General features: G+C 36.8%; 1 protein-coding gene across 1 annotated transcript in view; it reads right to left on the bottom strand.

The window, feature by feature from the left end:
* Positions 1 to 12637, bottom strand: part of PAWR (pro-apoptotic WT1 regulator) — a 105843-nt gene that overhangs the window by 26104 nt on the left and 67102 nt on the right. Inside the window, exon 2 of the mRNA XM_082419062.1 lies at positions 8790 to 8921. Coding sequence (XP_082275188.1) covers positions 8790 to 8921 — 132 coding nt within the window. The remainder of the gene's footprint in view (positions 1 to 8789; positions 8922 to 12637) is intronic.

Raw genomic sequence — 12637 nt, 5'->3', positions numbered from 1 at the left:
TGATTGTACTGGTAGAAACAACCTGGCAATAAATAATATTTCTGAGGCTTAAAGTAGGCATTTTCCCCTAACATGGTAAAACCTAAGACTAATACACATTTAGAGTAGAATTTTTTTTTTTTTTTAAATTACTATTTATTTATTTATTTATTTTTGGCTGTGTTGGGTCTTCGTTTCTGTGCGAGGGCTTTCTCTAGTTGCGGCAAGCGGGGGCCACTCTTCATCGCGGTGCGCGGGCCTCTCACTATCACGGCCTCTCTTGTTGCGGAGCACAGGCTCCAGACGCGCAGGCTCAGTAATTGTGGCTCACGGGCCTAGTTGCTCCGCGGCATGTGGGATCTTCCCAGACCAGGGCTCGAACCCGTGTCCCCTGCATTGGCAGGCAGACTCTCAACCACTGCGCCACCAGGGAAGCCCTAGAGTAGAATTTTAATAAACACAGAAAGGTGAAATGGAGGATGTTTTCAGCAACACTACACTGTCGTGGCATTATACTAATGTTATACTTTGACCCAACTATAAATGACTTAAAGTCAGTTATCAGGTAAGTTTCCATTTAAGTATACTAATAAGTTGTATAATATCTGTTTTCTACATTTCTCACAGCTTTTTTTTTAAACAACTAGTCACTTAAAACATATCTCAAGTTTTACGGTATTTTCTCTACAGCTAGTTTGGTGCAACTGATCAAATTACAACTCGGACATACTTGATGAAATTACTCCATGCTCATGTCCAAGATGTATAAACAATTAGATTTAAGCCTATTTCTGTATAACTAATATTCAAGAGCTAAGATTCTAAAGCAGACCAACAACTCTTAAGCTTATTATTTATTGGTTAGATTTGAATATGCTTTTTATTAGACAACACTTAAGCTTACTGTTTATTGGTCAGATTTGAATACAGTTTTTATTAGATTATACATTTTGTAACTAAATGTTATTTCACAGTGACTCTAGTAATCAAATTCTATTGCTTAGGGACTTCCCTGGTGGCGCAGTGGTTGGAAATCTGCCTGCCAATGCAGGGGACACAGGTTCAAGCCCTGGTCCAGGAAGATGCCACATGCCGCAGAGCAACTAAGCCCGTGCGCCACAACTACTGAGCCTGCGCTCTAGAGCCTGCAAGCCACAACTACTGAGTCTGCGTACCACAACTACTGAAGCCCGCACACCTAGAGCCCGTGCTCCACAACAAGAGAAGCCACCGCAATGAGAAGGCCGCACACCACAACTACGAGTAGTCCCCGCTCACCACAACTAGAGAAAGCCTGCGCGCAGCAACAAAGACCCAATGCAGACAAAAATAAATAAATAAAAAATAAATTTATACAATTGCTGAGCCTGCGCGTCTGGAGCCTGTGCTCCGCAGCGGGAGGGGCCGCGATGGTGAGAGGTCCGCGCACCGCGATGAGGAGTGGCCCCCGCTCGCCGCAACTGGAGAAAGCCCTTGCACAGAAACGAAGACCCAACACAGCCAAAAATAAATAAATTAATAAATTAATTTAAAAACAACAACAACAACAACGTACCGATGACTGAGCCGCACCCTGCAGCAATTAAAAAAAATAAAAAAATAAAAAAATAAATTTATATATATAAAAAAAATTCCATGGCTTAACAATGGAATGTTCCCCAAATTGGATAGACTATATTAATATTAGCAGAGATTGGGAGGAGTGGTAGCCTGCTTCTCATGTGTATTCAAGACTCACATTTACAGATGGAATTTAAAGTGATCTCTATGCCCTGCCAAAAAGAGGAAACTGAAATGTTAGATAGAAAAAAAAAATCAGCCCCTATAGTGCAGTAAAAGAGTCCCTTATAACTTTAAGGAGGAAAATTCTTGATGTTTCTATACATTAATACAAAATTCTATACAAATAAAAACCTCAGATTTGTTAACTAGAAGCCCTCTATATTTCTGTGACCACAAAGACTTCCAAGCAAAGAGTGATAACTTCATAATTACTATAACTGTTAAAGTTGAAAATTCCATTCTAAACGTGGGGCGGGAGGGAGAAGAAATACCTTCAATATCACTGAAATTGCTTGTAAAAAATACAAATGCTAAGACTATATTGGTCTTAAAAGTTTCAAAGACTATGTAATTAGACCTTCCAATAACCCTAAAGTTTATTATACAACTGATTTAAAATATACTTTTCCTGAAATAATCTTTCTTGTAATGGGATGGTTTATATTACAAAAGGGAGGGGGAAAGACCTATGTAGAGCTTAGAAAATGTTGGCAAAGCACGAACTGTTTTATGAGTTTAACTAAAACATTCTGCTTCATTCAAGCTTAGAATGGTCAATAAGGAAATTCCACAAACATTGTCTTTACAGGTGCAGTGGCAGATCAGAACTTGTAAAGTATAAATGAATATAAAAGCATATGTGAAATATGATCAGACAAATACAGGCCCAGTAGAATATAGTAAAATAATACTGAAGTTATTCAAATAAACTTGAATAACTTCAGTATAGGCCTCGGTAAACTATGGTATACCATGGTAACTGGCTCTCAGGACTAACTTTAAAATACCTATACTGGTATACATAATGTACTAAGATACAATGTTGAAGATGAATGCAGAACAGAATATCTGTAATGTACAATTGATAAAATAACTTTAAAAATGAGAATAAAATAAGAACATTATCTAACAAAGATTTTAAAAGGAAAAACTAAATAATAACCAATATTTGTAACTATAAGTGAAGTATAACCTTTAAAAATTGTGAATCACTATATTGTATACCTGTAACTTGTATAATATTGTATAGCAACTGTACTTCAATTAAAAAAAAAAAAAAAAAAGGAAAAGCTCATCATTCCCCACCTTTCCTGAACAACTTAGTCCTAAAGGCATTAGGTGGGGCAGAGCAAGGTAGGGAGGAAACAAGGTGGCCCCAACCAGGGTTTCAGAATACCAGAACACTCCATGAAGAAGAGCTGTTAGGCAAAGAGAATCAGAGTCCAAGAAAACTGAGGACAGCATCCACACAGCAGGGGGACTTAGCCTGGCATGAGAAATCAGAGCCTGAGCAGAATGAGGAGGGGTCTACAAAGCATGAAAGGGAAGTCAGGTTAGCAGGCCTGAGGCAAGGTCAGAAAGGGAGTCCCGTGAAGGGATACTGAGAGCCCCAAGCAGGGTGTGATGGTCATCCATTCATGAGGGGGGCCCAAAATGGGGATTTAGAGCCCCAGAAGGGTAAAGAAGGTGCTCCCTCAAAAAGGCAGCCTGGCGTGGAGAATTCACAGCCCTTGCAAGGTGTGGAGAGCATCTCTGTAGGGGATGACCAGGGCTGATGTGCCGGAGCCCAAATAGGATGAAGAGAGTGTCCACAGAGTGGCAGCCTGGCCTGGAGGTGTCAAAACCTAATCAGGTGATAAGGGGTCCCATGGAGGAGTAATCCAGCATGAGGTCTCAGTCTGAGCAGGAACAAAGGAAGACCCTAGGGAAGAGCGGCCTGTCACAGGGTGGAGAAGCTAAGCAGGGTAAGGAGGGAATCCACAGAGGGGGTGAACTGGTGTGAGGAGTCACAACTCAAGCAGGGTAAAGAGGGCGTCCTGCAGCTTCACGAGGGATGCCAAGCCTGAAGAAAGCGAAGAGAGTGCTCACGCACAGGGTAAAGGCAGTGCATGACGTCAGAACCCACTCGCAGTGAGGGGGGCGTAAGTGTGGGCAATGAGTGGCAATGGGAGATAGGCTACATATAGGGGAATTGACGAAATAAGAAAACACATTAAGAATAACGGGAAAGAGGTTCCTCAGTGTCACAAAAGAGAGTTACAAATACTAGATTTAAGCCTTGTGATATTAGATTAGAATTGGCCATGTTGGTATAAATTAGTTTCAGGATCTACATAGATAGATGTAGTTAGCTAGGTAGGTAGGCAGGCAGCAGACAAACAGATATGTATACACATGCATGTACATATAGACACACACAGTAGGTCTGTACATAGAGCGGGACTACGAATGGTGACATCTCAATAACATGAACATAACTACAGCCCAGACCTCTGCTTCACAATATCATTTTCCAGTAACAGGAATCAGGGCTCCTGAGAGAAATAGCTGCTAGCTTCCAAGACTGGAGTAAGAAGCTAAAGATGAGTCTACATTATCTTATGACGCCAGAAAACAAAGAAGTATTCCAAGAATGATGGAGACGTAGCAAAGGATACAAAAGGTTAAAGGGGCTCCCACTGGCCAAATTTGGGATAATGTGACTATTAAAATAAATAATGATGGTGTGGAAGGCAGAATAATGACCCTCAAAAGATGTTCACATTCTAATCTCTATAACCTTCAAATATATTAGGTTACATGGCAAAGGGAAATTAAGGTTGCTAATAAATGCCACTAAATAGGGAGATTATACTGGGTTATCTGATGGGCCCAACGTAATCACAAGGGTCACTGAAAGTGGAAGAAAGAGGCAGAAGAAGGTCAGAGGGAGATATGGCAAAGAAGAAAGGTCACAATGCTGACTCTGAAGGAGGAAGAGGGACAAGGAATACAGGTAGCCGCTAGGAGCTGGAAAAGGCAAGGAAACTGATTCTCCCCTACAGCCTGCAGAAAGGAATGCAGCCCTGATTTTAGCCTTTGATTTCAGTCCATGATTTTATTAGTCCAATGAGACTTCCAACTTACAGAACTGTAAGTTGATAATTTTGTGTCATTTTAAGACACCAAATTTGTGGTAATTTGTTATAGCAGCAACAGAAAACTAATACAGATGGTAAGTAAAACCCATCAGATAAAATAGGTAATAATGAGTTGATACAGATATACAGATATAAATAGATGATAGATAAATGGATAGAGATAAATAGAAAGTTTGATGGAGATTAAGATATCTACATGGTTCAAAGCACTTATCCACAAAATACTTATTAAGAAGGCGCAGTGAAGCCTGGCAAATACCACCTTCATCACATGACCAAAGTGACCATCATCAGCAATGGAACAAATTAAAATCATGTGTCACCTGATAGGATACACAGTGAGAAAAACATAGCACCAATTCTGTGATATTCCTGACCAAGACATACAACCTGAATCTAATTATAAGTAAATATTAGATAACCCAAACTGAAGGTCACATCACAAAATAAATGACCTATAAATCTTAAAAAGTGTTAACATTAAGAAAGTTAAGGAAAGAAGGTATCAGATTGAAGGAAACTAAAGAGATATAGTGACTAAATAGAACATGTGATTCTGAATTAGACCCTCTTGCTATAATTTAGGACATGATTGGGACAACTGGCAAAACTTGATGATGGCTGAATATGTTAGATGGTAAAAGAATGTGTCAATTTTAATTTCCTATTTTTAAGAGCTGTGTTGTGGTTATGTAGGAGATCTTGTTTGTAGAAAACACAGAGTGTAGTATTGGGGTTAATAGGGCATCAAGTTAGCAACTTACTCTCAAACATTTTAAGGGAAAAAAATTCTCTGTACAGTGCTTGCAACTTTTCAGTAAACTTGAGATTGTATTAAAAGGCAAATCAATAAATAATCAAAGAAAGGAGAAAAATAAAACTCATAAATGTCCTCTCACAAAACGACATTGTTTACATAAACTGATAGACTTTTCTTCATAAGTAATTTAGGCAGTATGTATCAGAAATTTTTTAAATCTTTAAAATGCATTATGGGGAATTCCCTGGCGGTCCAGTGGTTAGGACTCTGTGCTTTCACTGCAGGGGGCAAGGGTTCGATCCCTGGGGGAACTAAGATCCCACAAGCTGCAAGATGCAGCCAAAATATAAATAAATAAAAAATTTTTAAATGCGTTACGGCTTTTGGCCCAATAAGTTCATCTCTGGTAATCTGGCCAAAGAAAATAATTCAAAACACAAAAAGCTTAATCTCCACAGATGTCAATTCCAGTATGACTTACAATAGTAAAAAAGTTTAACCACTGAGGATTTCTATTAATGGGAAATTTGTGTCACCTATTATACACATTAACAAAGAAAATTCTATACCACTGAAAATAATACACAAAGAGCTTTGAATAACATGAAAAAAAATGTTCATGCTATAACACCTACGAAGAGAATTTTGGCAATACCATCAAAATTACAAATGCACATTCCTTTTCACCCAGAAATTCTAGTGCTAGGGTTTTATCCTACTGATTTACACACACATATGCAAAAGAACATATATTGAAAGGTTTTCACCACCACATTGTTTGTAAAAGCAAAAAATTATATATAACCTAAATGACCATCAATAGAAATTAGTTAGAAAAATTATGATACATATATAAAATAGAATATTCTGTGTTTACAAAAAAATAATAGGGAAGCTCTTTATGTACTCCACAATATTAAATGAAAAGAACAGGATGCAAAACAGTGTGCTAAAAATTAGTGAATACATATATAGACATATATATACACACATATAGACATAAATTTGTTTATGGACTACCTCGAGAAGGATCTAGAAGGATGTGCAAGAAAAGAAAGCACTAGTTGCCTCCAAAGAAGGTAACCAGGTAGCTGAGGAAGACTTTTTACCATACACCTTCTTATGCTTTTTGCATTTTTCAGCATGTGACTGTATGCTTCTTTTAAAATTAATTAAGCCTAAAGTTTAAAATTTAATAAACAGTTCATAAAAATACATAAGGAGACCAAACTAGATAATTTCCCCTGTCTTTTATATTTTCATTTTTTTCAAATTTTCTAACTGATCATGTATTATTTAATCAGAGAATTAATATATTACTTTAAAAACTGGCATATTATCTAGGAAAAAAACATGGTTAAAAATGTGTAAAATCATAGCTAAAAATGTAAGAAGAAAATATAAAGGCTCATTTTTTATTACCACTACTCCATATTATTTGAAAAATGCCAAACAGAAACTTAAAACACTCTAACCTTTCACAGAGCTTACTGTTATGCCAAATTCATGTTCCCATTTCATTCTTCATTTTAAAAAATTTGTTTAACTGATTCACATACATAATGCTGAGAAACAAAATCTCTCTGTCCTATTCAAAAAAAGCCTTAGAACAACCAATGATGCCAATATTTTCTCTCTTTTTGTTGTTTTTGAAGTTGGAGTTATAAATAAAATCTATATCTTATCTGAGTAATAGAATATGTGAGTTTAGGTAGTAACTCAGAGAGAGGTCAACTATGTAGACAGAAAAGTTCCTGTTCCCATTCCAACTTCAATGTGGCAATTTGGGATCCACAGGAGTTTTTGCCTCACTTTCACCCTAAGCACATAGCCTGGAATATACATACTTAAAACCAAGACCATCAGTGAGTTACATCCTAATTGCTAATGAAACAAACAAATAAACAAAAATGAGAGAAATGAAGGGCGGACCTAGGAAGAGATTAGAAAAGCTACAGGAAAGAAGATAAACTGGATAAGGCAGAAAGCTCCTCAGAGAGCCCGGATCAGCAGAGACTGCTACATATCTGGGTGTAAACTTGGAAATAAACTAAACACTAGGCTCCTCAGCTTTGACTGGGTAAGGAACAGAAAGAAATCAGCCCTCTTTCCAAAAGCTGCTGCCTGATGTTAAGTGACAGACCAAGAACTGAAACCAGTTCTAGACTCAATCAAAATGCTATATTGTCTCTATCCCAATAAATTAAGCCTATTTCTTCACCTGGAATAGGCACAGATTTAATTTCAACTTTGCTGTAATACACAAAAACAAAGGATACAAAGATACTTTAGATTATGAACAGTCACAGAGGTGCTGAGAGAAGCACTGCTGGTTAGCTTACACTATGTTATAATAGGGTATTCTAGCAGTAGCAACTGCAGTAGGGGCACAGACAAACCCACATTACCATTCTTCACATCAATGTACCTGCCTCAAAGAGCAGAGGAAAAAGAAGTTTTGCATTCACATCCAAACCACTTCAAAATATTTTGCCTCTCTCTGCCAAACGCCTTCTATCATAACCTTGCAAATTAATAGACAAGTTTACATTTCATTTTTTTCATCAGTAAAACAGGGAGATGTGTGTCCTGCTCGGAAACTCCTTTTAGAGTAGTATCATAATAAAATGCATTTAAAAAGTCAAAGCTGGAACTCTGAAAAGACAACACAGTAGCTTACGATCTCAAAATGTCATCAAATTAATTTAAGATTAGATATATCAAGATAATTCCCAAAGTACAGTTTATATGGAATGATTCTGCAGAGTGATTTGCTTTAAACTCAGGCACCCCAATGCCAACAACTCCCAATTTTCTGTGCTACAAGAAGCCAAGATAACAGCTAATTGGAAACTGACTTAAATTTTGTTTTAAAAAGTATTTTATAATTACACAGAAATATGGATGTTTCTGGCAATTCACAATACTACATGTTGTGTTTTATTATTATGTTTAAACATCTGACTTGGTAGACACTTGTTATTCAACTCTTTATTTGCTACATAATTCTAATGCAAATATCAGCCTAGAACAGTACTCTCCACTCACTTAAACTCACTAATCCTTACTTTTTTAAGAGCAAAGGGTAATTATTTTTCCTGCTTATTTTTACAACGGATACTGTTTAAACCTGCTTAGTCAGTAAGTATTCATTGATCAGGAGCTAAGGACCAAATACTGCTCACGTCAAAAAGTTATTTAGATATAAGGAAAATCACTGGTTAAATCCATTGAAAGTACTTAAATGGAGTTGATGCAACCAAAATGAAACTGGAAAAATTATTAACAGTAACTTAAAAATTATTGTTCAAATAGCTAGTGACATTCTAGAATTTTTAAATACTCACTTGTAACAGATAGGAACTTCCTGACTCTAATAAGCTTACAGCCTCATTTTGCATCGTGTTCTGTTGTGTAATTGCATCTTCTCGTTTCCGCTCTTTCTGCCCAGCTTCATCATCTTCATATTCATCTAAGCACTGAAAGAAAGAATAGTTTCCATTTTACTTCTATTAATATTAATAAAATGTTTTGATAGTACGTGAAGATACATTTGATAGCATTAAGAAATACTAAGCATACAGAAACTTCACAATAAAAGTGTTCCTTTCAACAATTGGTACATTTAATTCCTATAAACTAAATTATCTGCTTAAAATCCAAACCTCCACATTCACACCCTTGTCAACATCTTTCTAGGCTCTAGGCTCTAACTACCAGTGACAAGGTTTGCTTAAAGGTAGGGTTCACTCTTTCTTCATCATTCAATCTTCAAGTAAATGGACTACCTTAAAGCACTTTTTGGAAGGTAACAAAAGATACACCACACAGACATGGAATGTAGAGTCTAACGGGAAGGGGTGTGTGTCTGTGTGTACATGTGCAGATAACTTAATAATAAAGGCCACTGAAGGGGTGTGTGTGTGTGTGTGTGTGTGTGTGTACGTGCGCAGATAACTTAATGTTAAAGGCCATTTTCTACCTTTGTAGCCCTATGAGTATCTTCACCTAGGGAGTAAGTCTTCTACAAACACTCTGTAGAAGAATTTACAGTTTAAAAAATGCGTTTAATTTGGAAATGCAGATATAAAAAAAAAAGAGAATTTCAGATGATGGGACGAGCATATGGAAAAGCTCACATGAAAGGGTGCTGTTTAAAAAACCGAATCACCACCTGTGTTATCTATCCAGACTTTTTACGTTAATAAAAAAAACAAAACCAACAACCCATAAACAGAAACTAAATTCTATCCATTACACCCACTGTGAAATAGGTCATCTGTTCCTTGTAACTGAACACATTCTTAACCAATACACTGCCTGTGTGTGTTCTGTAAGAGACAAAAAATAAATAATATCTCTGCCGGCAATTTGTAAACACGAAGACACTGACCAAAGCACAGAATAGCAGGAAAGACAATAGTATTTACAAATTGTGCAAAGAGAAAAAGAAAGGCTGAAGCCACTGTGCAAACCAAGAAGGATCACTGGAGCATCTGAAATAGGAGAACACAGAAAATAAGCAGCACATTCAAAGACACAAGGTCCACAGCGGTGGCGGGGGGCGGGGGTATGGAAGAAAGCATCTGTCTGAGACGGAGTCTTAAATCAGGATGATGTGGAGGGAAAGCTGGGGGGCAGAATGGAAGGGATGAGTTAAAGAAACAAGTGGGCTGAGATTCCAGAGAATGTTTAGGGTCTCTCCTGTAATGCAACTAACTATGTGTACAGGTATCACCTGGCCCTCTTCTCACCCTCTGGGAACTGGGGCTTAGGTAACTGGTACAAGAGAAATGATAACACTGTGGCTACCGCTATTGCTGTGAGTAACAAACTGTTCTTGACCCCCAGGATACTAGTGTCTTCTGCCAGGATCCATGAAACCATAGCAGGCTAACTCGTTAGCTTGTGAGCAGGGTAATATCTCAGATCCTTCAAAGTCCTTGACAGAGGTGAGTATTGGAAAGGCATATGCTCTGATCACAAAGAAATACAGATAATAAAGAGCCTAAGAAGTCTGGACTTTTCATTACATAACACTGAAACATGTTATAGTGCTACAATTCCCTGGAATATAAGTAAAACATGATCGAAACTGATTTGGGGAAAAGAACCTGTATACAGCAATTCAGAGTTCTGATTAACAGGGACCAAAAGTGGAGAGACTAAACAACATAGTAGGCAATGGGATCCTATGAAAAATGATGTATCTGGGAATTCCCTGGCAGTCCAGTGGTTAGGACTCAGCACTTTTGCTGCCGGGGCCCGGGTGTGATCCCTGGTCGGGGAACTAAGATCCCTCAAGCCTCTCAGCATGGCCAAAAAAAAAAAAAGATGTATCTTAGGTGGAAACAGAATCAATAAAAGGAATCTAGTAACGGGTACCAAAGTTTAAGAAATTAGTCCTGATTAGAAAACGAATCTCTCTCAGGACTTTTAAAAAGACTTTCTCAAACCAATAGACAGTATCATGTTTTATGCCAAAATATCAACAAAATTTAAAAGCAAAGCCAGACTTAAGACACTGGTGTCCACTATCAACAGGGTTGTTAACATCACTCTGGAAGTACTATTTGGTAAAACTAGGGAGGAAGAATAAGAGATTTCAGCATCAGAAAGGCAAATTTTCATCATTTCAAATGATATAATTTTGTCAAAAATATTTTAGAATTACTACAGTTCCTTAAGATGGTTTTTCATTAAGCACACAGAAATAAATAGCTTCTCAGAGTAACATCAATAGCTAGTTAGATTATATAATTTTAATAGTAACCATAAAAATAAACTAAAAAAACTTTATGAAAAAACTATAAAATTTTACTGAGTGATATAAATTAAGATCTCTTCTTAAGAAAAAAACTAATACTGAAGGTGTCAATAATCTGTAAATCAATTCATAAGTTGAATTTATTTGGAAAGTAAGGGTGGATCATCTGGATGCATAATTACATAAGACATCCAGAAAAATTACTTTTAAAGAGAGAGTTATGACAGAACACTCACTCTAACATTAAAATGTGTAAAACCACAACATCGAAAACTATGTCATAAAGATACTAGAACAGAAAAGAGAATGGAGTACAGAAATTCTTCAATACATAGTACTGAGACAAGAGGTCAGCAAGACTATAAGCTCTAGAAAGAATAAAAAGCGGTCTCATCTAGCCTTCTACTCTGTGAAAGCAATCATTCTCTGGTACCTGGGCTGTAAAAATCCCTGACCGTAGGATCAAATGTCAGTAGCATGAATTCTTAAATCATAGAGTAATATAGACTCACCAGCATTAAAAGAAAGCAGAAAAAATAAACTTCAGCAAATGTTTGATAAATGAGTTACCAAGATGAGACAAATAAGGGAGATGGACTGTTGCACCCCAAGTTAAAATTCTGAATGTTCTTTTTCTTGGCAACACTCTTACCCACTAACCTGGGAACCTATTCATCACACATACTATCTCTGTGGAGAGTGTGTACATCTTACTTTCCAGGAAGCTTTTAGAATAGGGATTACTTGATGAATCACAATTTCCCTCCAAAGTTCTTCTAGAAACCAGTATAGTTTTTTTTAGCAACAAGCATCTTACAAATTCCTTAAACTATCTTACTTAACGGGGGATAAGTACACCTGGAGGAACAACTTGGTCAAAATGGTGAGAAATAAGAAAAGACTGAAAGCAAAAAGGGACTGAGTTAATAGACAAAGGTGGGTAAAGACATCTTCTATTTCTTGCAAAGATTAATAATTTTCTAAGCACAGAAGCTGGCTGGTATCCTTAAGGGAGAGAGAGAGAGAATTGGTCTTTAAATAAGTACTAGCAAAAAGAAAACCAAAAAGAACCCTAAATATTTTTTAAAGATTCTTTCTATGAATTATAAGTTTTTTACCTGGGAGGGAAAAAGATGAGAAGAAAATAGCTACTGATTTTATAGTATAATTACAACAATAATGTGGGACTGAATCTCCTACCTCTCTTCTCAGCTCTCATTTATAGATAAATGTAAACATGTAAAAGTTATTCTCTCCTTTCACACAGATTAGAGAGGAAGTTGCATGGGAACTGAGTTAACAATTATTTGAAACAAACCAAAAAGTCCGATTTTATGAAATGATAATAATAAGCATCACTAATTCTCAGCAAGCTCTTTGCTCTTCCCAAAGGTACATTTAGAGTGTTAATATTTTAACAAATAAAAC

Source organism: Balaenoptera physalus (genome assembly GCF_965194825.1).
Source record: "Balaenoptera physalus genome assembly, chromosome: 13".
NCBI classification, from domain to species: domain Eukaryota; kingdom Metazoa; phylum Chordata; class Mammalia; order Artiodactyla; family Balaenopteridae; genus Balaenoptera; species Balaenoptera physalus.
The sequence above is the reverse complement of the archived record's forward strand: the minus strand, read 5'-3'. Positions and strand labels throughout refer to the sequence as shown.